General features: G+C 39.6%; 1 protein-coding gene across 1 annotated transcript; it reads right to left on the reverse strand.

The window, feature by feature from the left end:
- Positions 1 to 7,208: 7,208 nt before the first annotated feature.
- LOC120526670 (olfactory receptor class A-like protein 1) lies at positions 7,209 to 8,165 on the reverse strand. Its single transcript, XM_039749825.1, has one exon. The coding sequence runs from the start codon at positions 8,163 to 8,165 to the stop codon at positions 7,209 to 7,211; it is 957 nt and encodes a 318-aa protein (XP_039605759.1).
- Positions 8,166 to 12,271: the final 4,106 nt, after the last annotated feature.

Below are 12,271 nucleotides of genomic sequence, written 5' to 3' on the forward strand. Positions count from 1 at the left end.
ATACTCAAGTTATCATGTTTACACACGCACACACACACACAGACAGACACACATTATTTTCATACTCAAGGAGGTCTAAAATGTCGAGATTTATCAAAATCTCAACATTGAATTTTTGGACGATTACAGTACTTTCCCTATACTTTGTATATGAGAAAGTAAAAACTGCGCTGAAAAGTGAACTGAGACTCTTATTAAAAAAAAGTCCTAATGAAAAGCAGCCATCTCCTCCATTTTTGCCCGAATTAAATGCACACACCTGACTTACTGTCCAATAGCAAATTGGCTAAAATTTTTGTAGATTCTCAAAATACAGAGAAGAACCAAAAGTTGCACTAAGCAAGTAAAGAAATAAATGAACACGCTGTGTAAGCACTGTCAGGGTAAGACTGAAACAGAAAACCAATTTGTAGTCAAATTCACACAGTATGTTTCTCCGTTTCAAGGTAGACATGTTCGCAGATTCACCAGAGCTTCTCAATGGGAGATTTTTAAATTTCAAAAATGTGTACATCATGCTGTTTTCGAGATATCTCAGCAAAAATGCCAAATTTCAACAAAAACAGTCATCTGAGAGCCAAAGTGTTTGATGTTGACAGACAGACATGGTTACCACAGTGGGTGATTTTCACATTATATTTGCTATACCTAAAAAGAGTGTCACGTGTTTGCTCAAGTGACTATCCGTGTATTTTTCTGTTTATAATTCATTTTCTGAATTCACTATTCCAGTTTAGGACTGTGGGACTTAATATGTTTTAACTAGTTATTATCATTCAATAATACTGAGATAAAAATGACAAAGTCACTGTGTGTCCCTGAGTGACACTTTGTATTTATGAGGTCTACAAATAGCACATAAAGTCACATTTTTTGAGAATTAAATGACTAACTAAATAAATAATGGAAATTTAAATAAATCTAATACATGTACAATGCGTCCGGAAAGTATTCACAGCGCATCACTTTTTCCACATTTTGTTATGTTACAGCCTTATTCCAAAATGGATTAAATTCATTTTTTTTCCTCAGAATGCTATACACAACACCCCATAATGACAACATGAAAAAAGTTTACTTGAGATTTTTGCAAATTTATTAAAAAATAAAAAAATTGAGAAAGCACATGTACATAAGTATTCACAGCCTTTGCCATGAAGCTCAAAATTGAGCTCAGGTGCATCCTGTTTCCCATGTTGAGATGTTTCTGCAGCTTAATTGGAGTCCACCTGTGGTAAATTCAGTTGATTGGACACGATTTGGAAAGGCACACACCTGTTTAATAAGGTCCCACAGTTGACAGTTCATGTCAGACCACAAACCAAACATGAAGTCAAAGGAATTGTCTGTAGACCTCCAAGACAGGATTGTCACGAGGCACAAATCTGGGCTAGGTTACAGAAAAATTTCTGCTGCTTTGAAGGTCCCAATGAGCACAGTGGCCTCCATCATCCGTAAGTGGAAGAAGTTCAAAACCACCAGGACTCTTCTAGAGCTGTCCAGCCATCTAAATTGAGCGATCGGGGAAGAAGGGCCTTAGTCAGGGAGGTGACCAAGAACTCGATGGTGACACTGTCAGAGCTCCAGAGGTCCTCTGTGGAGAGAGAAGATCCTTCCAGAAGGACAGCCATCTCTGCAGCAATCCACCAATCAGGCCTGTATGGTAGAGTGGCCAGACGGAAGCCACTCCTTAGTGAAAGGCACATGGCAGCCCACCTGGAGTTTGCCAAAAGGCACCTGCCAAAATTCTCTGGTCTGATGAGACAAAGATTGAACTCTTTGGTGTGAATACCAGGCGTCACGTTTGGAGGAAACCAGGCACCACTCGTCACCAGGCCAATACCATCCCTACAGTGAAGCATGGTGGTGGCAGCATCATGCTGTGGGGATGTTTTTCAGCGGCAGGAACTGGGAGACTAGTCAAGATAAAGGGAAAGATGACTGCAGCAATGTACAGAGACATCCTGGATGAAAACCTGCTCCAGAGCGCTCTTGACCTCAGACTGGGGCGACGGTTCATCTTTCAGCAGGACAACGACCCTAAGCACACAGCCAAGATATCAAAGGAGTGTCTTCAGGACAACTCTGTGAATGTCCTTGAGTGGCCCAGCCACAGCCCAGACTTGATTCCGATTGAACATCTCTGGAGAGATTTTAAAATGGCTGTGCACTGACGCTTCCCATCCAACCTGATGGAGCTTGAGAGGTGCTGCAAAGAGGAATGGGCGAAACTGGCCAAGTATAGGTGTGCCAAGCTTGTGGCATCACATTCAAAAAGACTTGAGGCTGTAATTGCTGCCAAAGGTGCATCGACAAAGTATTGAACAAAGGCTGTGAATACTTATGTACATGTGATTTCTCAGTTTTGTTTATTTTTAATAAATTTGCAAAAACCTCAAGTAAACTTTTTTCACTTTGTCATTATGGGTGTTGTGTGTAGAATTCTGAGGAAGAAAATTAATTTAATCCATTTTGGAATAAGGCTGTAACATAACAAAATGTGGAAAAAGTGATGCACTGTGAATACTTTCCGGATGCACTGTATAAAGTTAATTTCCTTATTAAATGTCACATTTCATTATCTTGGGGTGTTGAATGTAATAATGATTGTTCACATTGTGCTTGTACTGTTCTCTGTCGGGTGGATTTCTCTATTCAACACGTCCAGTTGAAATTTCCTTCTGACTTTTGTTTTAGTGGTGATGATCCTAATGGAACATACTGAGGTGGTTTGAAAGGTTTGAAAAGAAAATCCTTACATCAGAAATAATAGGTGCCACCCTCGGCATGGTCAGGGAGTATACCCAGATGATGTTGTCAGTGCCAAAGAAGACAACATATAAGATGATCAAGGTGACCACTACCCTTGAAGCTTTGGTCTCTGCTCTCTCTCCCTTTTGGCTGTGATCTGAACTGCGGATGCTCTTTACTTTTTGACCATGTTTGTACAGAGGTATAAGAATGTATTCACTCATGATGCTCATTAACACTATGAACAAAAGGTATCTGGACATGACCCCAAAAGCAACCAAGAGATGTGAAAAACTCTCCTTATGTAAATCAAAAAAGTATTCTAAATTGAATGTGTATGGAGGGATGGTAATGTTAATTAGGCTGGAAACAGCATTAAGGATAGGTAATACACTTGTGGCGTAGTAAAGCAAATACAGGAATACAATGATGTACAGCAGATACTGAGGGATTCTCATCTTTAGTTGGGCAAGTATACTGTAGATGTGGCAGGTGTCATGACTACTGCCTGGTAGATGCAAAATAGGCAAGTGAGGCTTATGGAGAGGCCCTGGAGGGCGCAGGACCAGAAGATGGTGAGTTTACAGCTAATATCTTTAAAAATATACAGATAGCCCAAGGTGGGTTGCTTCTATCGGATGCTACAAGTAAAATCTACCACCAGGTTGGCAAAGGCCAGGTGGCAAATAATTAAGTCAGGTGTTAGACGTTTGGCCTCAGTTCAATAGGTATGCAAGAAGGTGCAGCAGATGAGCAAGAGTGGCTGGAATGCTGATAATTACAGTATCAGTATAAGGAAGCTGGATGCTTTGATGACATCTCTAGTGTCCATAACTTCTCACTGTCAAGACCTAGGAGCAATAATTAAGAGGTGGGGCAAGGGTAGTTGCTTTAAAGTACATTTTAAACAAATATTATGAAATATTCTTAACTTGAAGAATTCTCTGAGTAATTTTACATAATAATAACTAGTTAAAGTATGACAGGGTTTTGATAGTAGGCAGTTCCAATTTTCATGTGTGACTCCCAAAGCAAAAGAGATGTTAACTTTCTGCATTCTTTTGATCTTAATCAACATGTCATCCAGTCATCACACAGGGGAGGTCACATTAGATTTATTTATTCATAACATAGGTGTAACTCAGATCCTAGACTTCGACATATCAGATCATTACTGTATTTTCTTTAACAAAGAAATATCTGTCACTAGAACAAATGAGAAGTTCACTGTTAAAACACATGATGTCAGCTGCTTATAAATGTTGCTAAAATTCCCAATAGTCAGTCTGATGTTACTACTTTTTCTAATACAACCAGTAAGATTAATAGAAAGGTGGAAAATGTTCATGTTAAACTAGTGGCCATAGCTGACATAGTATCCCTTAATGAACTAGTAAAGAAATTTTCTGCTCTTTAAGTATAATGAAAAGAGCCAATCAATCCATTAAGCCATATAGGTGACTTCCTAGGTTGCTGTCATTAGAGGGGTGCCATTTTTGAAAGTTTTGGACACTGAGGAGAACCCCAGTCGTCGAACTGTGATGATACTGGGTGGGCGCTATTACCCGCTGAGTGCCTTCTTTGAAAGCAAAAGTGCACACACTGTGTACCAAGGGGCACGCGTTTCTTAAAGTCTGTGGTATTTACACAAAGGAGTGTCGTTTGTGCTACTGAAGGGGTCTTCACTCCAGACATCGAGGGAAATCACAAAGTCAAATATCATCAAACTGTCAAAGTCTAATACTGACTACACACTATGGAAAAAGAGGGTAGATGGCTGTCCATCCCACCAAGGGTTCCAAATGGGCTTCAACCAGCAGTGGTTGTAAGGCCGAGTACACTGGAGGAAAACTAAATTAACAGACCACTGTAAAATTGTGAGGGCTGAGACAACTGAACAGTTCAACTTAAGTAACAGTCCTACTTTTCTAAAACTTATAAACAAACAAATCCAGAAATCTGTGAGTATTTTTAAAATATGATCATCTGTTAACCCCAGCCTCATCAATGTTATGCGTTTTACAAGATTCAGAGGCTAGTGGTGGGCCTTTATCAGCATTTGTTTAAAGAAAAAATAAATAACATAAGATGTTTATAAAGTACAAACCTCAGAAACCAACATTGTTGAACCAAACATGTGCAGCACAGTGAATGAATCCCCTTTACAGATAAAACCCTGCTCAAGAAAAATAACCTTGACTGCTCTGTTTTGGACAATCTCTAACATGTCTTTTGTTAAGTAAGACTATAGAAAAAGTTCTTCATTTAATTAAAATCTACTCTGAATAAGTATGAGTCAGGCTTTAGATCACACCATAGCAGGGAAATTGCTTTGGCTAAAGTTGTTAGTGACTTACAGCATGAAATTAATAAACACCTTGAGCCTCACGTATAAATGGTGTGTATGCACAAAAATGTTGCATACGCCAATTTCCACACAAACTTTGAGATGCATAAAAACTAAACTTGGCATAAAACCGTGCACACTTTCACGGTAGCCCCCTACCGCATTGCAGTAGTCAATCCTAATAGAGATAAATGCATGAATTAATTTCTCAGAATCCTGTTTATTTAGAAAGCGCGTTAATTTCCCAACATTTTTAAGATGGAAGAAACATGATTTGGACAACTTTGTAATATGTGCTTTAAATGACATGCTAGAGTCAAAGATAACTCCTAAATTGCAGGCTGATTCAGTAAAATTAATGGTGATTCCAATTGAATTAAATGATAACAGAATACTGTTGTGATCAGCGTCGTTCCCTCCAACAATTAACATCTCTGTTTTATCGGTGTTTAAAGACAAGTAGTTCTTATCCATCCACTCCTTTAATTCACTCATCTCATGCTCAAATACTGAGGAAAGGCTCAGAAAGTACAAGTAGGGCAAGAGAGAGCAAATATGTTTTTAGTTATTCTATTACCAGTCTTCAACAGGTAGCGTAGCTGGTATAGCACAAAGCCACACAACATCCAAACATGAATGCCATGAATATGTAAATAGCAATAAACACATGCCTGAAACTCCAGTTTGGATGACCTGCATACAGAATACAGATTTTAAGGCTGATTTAGATGTGTGTGTGTGTTTAGGACCGTATTACTGCATAGATTTTCATACAATTTTTGGCATGTGCTATTTCTCTCATTTCCATCTCTTGGCAAACTTTAGAGGTTTTTAGTATTTATTTATCATCACTAGTTTTATACATTGCGGTGGTCTGACGCCCTGTGTTGGCTGGGATTGGCTCCAGCAGACCCCGTGACACTGTAGTTAGGATATAGCGGGTTTGATAATGGATGGCTGGATGGATAGTTTTATACATGACCAAGTTTATATTATTTGTTACTGATCCTGGAGGGCCACAGTGGCTACAGGTTTTCATTCTAACCATTTTCTTAATTAGTGACCAGTTTTTGGTGCTAATTAACTACATTTAAGTGATTTGCTATTTAAGACTCAGACCCTTAAAAGCAAGTGTGAGCAAAGTCAGTCGTGGAGGGTCGCAGTGGCTGCAGGTATTTGTTCCAACCCAACTGCTTCATGAGAAGTAATTTATTGATGATGAAGCACTTATTGCTCAAGTGACATTTTTCTCCTTCATTTTAGTTGTCTCGCTCTTTAGGATTTTGAACTCTTAATTTGTTATTTTAGTCTTAAACAGCTGCATTCATTGTTTTTAATTACTGCTTATTAGAAATCAGATGAAAATGAGGAAGGATCCAGCAGTTCTCCATCTCACTTGCTTCTGTGTGTATTCATCACACACTTTTTGATTTACTTAAATACTTAAAAATGGAAGACACAAACAAAAACCTGCAGCTAACCCCACTAAGGTTACCTTCCAGCTGGATACACTGAACACAGACAGAAGTGGATGAATTGATTGATAACAAAGAGCACATCACAAAAATGAATTTCTTCCACCCTGCACTGTCAATGGTGCCCCTCTGCTGTAAATCAATGGATGTTTTAACATTAATCTGAAGAGCGTTAGTAAGGATCGTTTCCTGCCCACGAATGTACACTGTCACACACTCAGACTCACTCATTCTGGGCATATTATCTGAGTCACCAGATAACGTAACAGGCTTAACCTACAAAACATCCATCCTTCTATCCTGTTCTCTAAACCCACTTCTCCAATTCAGGGTTTAAACAGCATAATATACAATTGAAATGATTTATTGAGATGACTTCAGCTGATTGTTGAATAATATTTTGATAACATGGCTCAGATGTTGGTTTGCAAAGTGGAAATCTGTTTGATTGTCTGTGTGTCCCTAAATAATTCTCTGAACCTATGGAGCCTCCAGATTATTGAGTCAGTTTCATTTTATTTCCAACTAATTACTAATGAAAAGGTCAGCTAAATAAATGTAATTTTAAATACATCTATTTTATTGTAATGAGTCATGTAGTCTTATCCTGGGACTGTGAATGAAACAGTAATTGTTCACATTGTACATGTGTTTCTCCCTGTGGTCTGGACTTCTCTCTTCATTTTGACCAGTTTTAATTTCCGTTGGACTTTTGGATTAGTAGTGATGACCACAATGGGACATACTGAAGTGTAAAGGGTTGCAAAGAAGACCCGGATATCAGAAATAAGAGGTGCCACCCTCAAGATGGTAATGGAGTACACCCAGATAATGTTATCAATGCCAAAAAATACAACATATAAAACGACCAAGGTGACCACTGCCCCAGAAGCCTTGGTCTCTGCTCTTCGACCCTTATGGCTATGATCTGAACTGCGAATCTTCTTTACTTTTTGACTGTGTTGGTACAGAAGCCTTAGGATATAGCCACTCATAACAATCATTAGCACTATGAACACAAGGTCTCTTACCATGACACCAAAACCTACAGACATATATGAAGAATATTCCTTATATAACATAAAACAGTACTCTAAATTCATGGTGTATGGAGGAATGGTGTTGTTAAACAGGCTGGAAACAGCATAAAGGATAGATGAGACACTTGTAGAATAGTAGAGCAGGTAGAGAAATAAAATGATGTAAAGCAGAAACTGGGGGATTTTCATCTTCAGTGGGGCAAGTTTTGAGGTAGCAGGTGAGATGGCTACTGCCTGGTAGACACAAAGCAGACAAGTGAGGCTGACAGAGAGCCCTCGGAAGCCACGGAAGCATAGAAGTGAAACTTTGCAGCCAATATCATCAAAGAAGTTCACATAGCCCAAGGCGGCTAAAGTCTGTGGGATACTACGAGTGAAGGCTACCATGAGGTTGGCAAAGGCCAGATGGCACAGAATGATGTCAGCCGTTAGGAGCTTGGCCTCGATCAGGTAGCTGTGCAGAAAGGCACAGCAGACAAGAAGATTGGCTGGAACGCTTATGATTGTCAGGATAAGAAAACTGGAAGCTTTGATGACACCTCTACTGTCCATAGCGTTTCACTGTAAAAATGTAGAAGAAAGAAATTAGAAAAGGGGGTTAAGAGATTTGTTTAAAAATACAGTTTACTTCAAAAATTATAGCATGTTCTTTACTCAGATTAGATACAGGGAAAGAATATCAAGTAGTCTACTTGAAAGCAGCACCTTGAATTGAACAGATGAGCACTGTGGTGGCACGGTAGTTAGAGTGGTTAAGGAATAGGTTAAAATTCCTGCTATGGTCTCTGATAGGTCTATCACTGAGTCTGTGTTAATTTTCTCAAAGCACTCCAGATTCTCCTGAGAACCCAGAGTCATGCAGGTTAGGTTAATGGCCTAATGTGGTTGTGAGGGAGACCTGTGATGGACTGACACCCTGTATGAAAGAGTTTCCTCTCTTGCATTCACTGCTGCCATAATAAGCTCCCACTTTAGGATCCTAAACTGGATTATGGAGCTTCCATTCTTGATGAATGATTAGGAGGTGTCAAGCTATGTTGGGCCGGGCTGTGATCATCACCTCTTATGATCTCGACAGCATTTAGGCTTTACAGTCTCCTAAAAATAACTGGTACTATGAAATATGTATTGTTCTAGGCATCTGCAGAACATGAAGATTTATGCTGTATGAGAAAACAACAGGCTTAATAATTTAACTCATAGAATCATGGAGTTATGTATAATTCTACATGCAAAATTAGAGCCAATGACGAGAACAGCGTATGCCAAGGTGTCTGCCTTTCCTCTGAGTACCATCACGTGATGCCACAGTGGCATGATTCCATCAAAGTCCATTACACATGAAGCAAGCAGGTTTCCCACAGCTGCTAAATTTCCCTTTCTACTATTACTTGTTTGTACAGTTCTTTATCAGTTGACACCTAAAAGGTCAGTGCTGTTCCTGCTAGTACTGAATCAGCTATGCTGGATTAACTGTTTCAGATTTATACTGATTTATACTAAAATTAAGGTTAATACTTCAATATTTCAACAACACCAGACCCCCCAACCCCATGTGTAGCTGAAGAGGAGCAATGAGAACAAAGGGAGATTAGCTAGATCAAACAATATTATGAGAATAACAATAATCCCTATAATAAACACAAAAAGATTTTTATCCACTCAGGTATCCACGTCATCCAGTCTGTCAGCCAATGGAACAGTTTATGCAGTTCTTCTGTTACAGAAAGCATATGGCTCACAATAGATGTACTGTAATATCAGAGGAAGTGTTGGATACATTAGTGCAACTCTGGCTTCCAACCACAGCACACATTCCTCCATTGCTTAAAAGTACCATGTCCAGAGCCATCCTGTTCTGAAGAGCAACAGTACGCATAGCAACCAGTTCAGCCAACACTTCACTGACTCCTTCTGAAGTCCAATTGGCGACAGTCTTTAGGTTAAGTCTTTAGTCTTTTGTTAATTTGCAGCCCATATGCAGCAGCAGTGACCCCCAAGAAGAAAGAACCTAGAATTATAATCCATTCTGGAACTGGGGGTTAACCCCTCCGCTGCTCTGGAGAAGTTCTATGGGTAAATATTGCTGATAGGTAAGAATTAAGAAGGGTACATGGGTATATGGGACAGAACATAGGTAAGACAACAAGAGCCACACCATCCCCTTGGTAACTAGGGATGAGCATTTTGACCATGAATAAAAAAGGTCCCATTAAGAAATGTTGATACACATCCATGTTGATGTGGAAGTCCCAAAATTAAACTGCTGAGTGTTTTTAAGTGATGGATGGCTTGTCTGCAAGAATAAAGCAGTTGGATTAAGAAGCACTTTCAAAAACAGAATCAGAAATACAAACACAATTGAAACTTGAAATGGGTTTAGGTGTTGATGCAGGGGGATGTGAAACTAAGAAATTAGGTGCTGTTGGGCTAATGGATCGAACTTCAGGATGTTAAAAAGAAGGTTCATAATGAATGAAAAAAATTGCAAGATTGAATATTACCTTCAGTCTCTAGTAGGGTAGCTTATAGAAGGTGGGAGTGGAGGATGCCATCATCTATTTGATCATCTATATGCTACATCTATATGATCATCTATATGCTACACCGATCCCTCTTCCACTTGGACAGAGGCAGTGGTGCTGTAAGAATTATGTTTTTGGACTTCTCTAGTGCCTTCAACACCATCCACCCTCTGCTCCTTAGGGACAAGCTGACAGAGATGGGAGTAGATTCACACCTGGTGGCATGGATCGTGGACTATCTTACAGACAGACTTCAGTATGTGCGTCTTGGGAACTGCAGGTCTGACATTGTGGTCAGCAACACAGGAGCGCCGTAGGGGACTGTACTTTCTCCGGTCCTGTTCAGTCTATATACATCAGACTTCCAATACGATTCGGAGTCCTGCCACGTGCAAAAGTTCGCTGATGACACTGCTATCGTGGGCTGCATCAGGAGTGGGCAGGAGGAGGAGTACAGGAAGCTAATCAAAGACTTTGTTAAATGGTGTGACTCAAACCACTTACACCAGAACACCATCAAGACCAAGAAACTGGTGGTGGATTTTAGGAGGACCCCGTGATCATCAGAAGAGACTGTGTGCAGAGGGTACAGACCTATAAATACCTGGGAGTGCAGCTGGATGACAAATTGGACTGGACTGCCAATACTGATGCTCTGTGTAAGAAAGGTCAGAGCTGACTATACTTTCTTAGAAGGTTGGCATCCTTCAACATCTGCAATAAGATGCTGCAGATGTTTTACCAGACGGTTGTGGCGAGTGCCCTCTTCTACGTGGTGGTGTGCTGGGGAGGCAGCATAAGGATGAAGGACGCCTCACACTTGGACAAACTATTGTAGGAATAAAGCTGGACAGTTTAACATCTGTGGCAGAGCAACGGGCATTAAGCAAACTCCTGTCAATCATGAAGAATCCACTGCATCCACTGAACAGGATCATCTCCAGGCAGAGGAGCAGCTTCAGTGACTGACTTTTGTCACCGTCCTGCTCCACTGACAGACTGAGGAGATCGTTCCTCCCCCACACTATGCAACTCTTCAATTCCACCCGGGGGAGTAAATGCTAACATTATTCAATGTTTTTACATGAATTTTAATTACTCTTTAATTTAATATTGTTTTTTTTTGGTTTTTTTTTGTATCAGTATACTGCTGCTGGATTGTGTGAATTTCCCCTTGGGATTAATAAAGTATCTATCTATCTATCTATCTATCTATCTATCTATCTATCTATCTATCTATCTATCTATCTATCTATCTATCTATCTATCTATCTATCTATCTATGTTGGTTCATCATCAAGGTATAAATCAAAATTAAATGTCACCACCCACCAACATGGGTAAAGAGACAGACATAGTAAAGAGTAGGTTTAGCAGGGGGCCAAAAATGTATAAACTACCAGGACTACGCCTAAAAGTGGTTGAAGAGAATGGTATAGAGAAGTTTCCCTCAAAATAATATGCATGGAGAATACCTGAAAGGACAGAAGGTTGTAATGGAACTGGAAACAAAGACGCCCTTGAGTGGGATGAGTGTAGAAAAGCAGCACAGGCCCAACAATTGGTGGATTCTATAGAATGTGGTCAATATTGAGACAGAGCTAAAAATGTGGTATGTTCATTAGGACCATGGAAATATCCATGGTGATTTGGCTGCTTAATTTGTACTAACAAATCTATGGATTCAATATATCATGTTCACATTTAGCTACAGCTTTGGTAGTTACTCAGTAAAAGTAATCTATCACAAATTACTAAAGACTGCTCGCAAACTGTTTTGGGATTGCTTTATTTATATACTTCCTGGAAAGAGCAATCCTATTACTAATTACTGATATAGTACTCTCAAAAGCCATGCAAAGATGTATCATTTGGAAAGCACAAGGGTAATACTTGTCCATTAAGCATTTTAATAAGGTGAAAGTACCGTATATACTCCCTCGGATAAGTCTTGACTTGATTTTACTGTATAATTTCTGGTATTTTATAATGTCGGTCAAATAAGGCGAATGTGGAAAACTCACGCTATTGGTCCAAGAGATTATGATATGCTAACGCCCACCTGAGAGAGTAACCACAGAAGCACACTGACTTTTTTTCTATGTGGGTGCGGCAATGCACTGTAACAGCGGG

Source organism: Polypterus senegalus, chromosome 3, assembly GCF_016835505.1.
Source record: "Polypterus senegalus isolate Bchr_013 chromosome 3, ASM1683550v1, whole genome shotgun sequence".
NCBI lineage: Eukaryota > Metazoa > Chordata > Cladistia > Polypteriformes > Polypteridae > Polypterus > Polypterus senegalus.

What these genes read in the sequence shown, in the direction of transcription:
- LOC120526670 (XM_039749825.1), bottom strand. Translation starts at nt 8,165, where the DNA reads ATGGACAGTAGAGGTGTCATCAAAGCTTCCAGTTTTCTTATCCTGACA.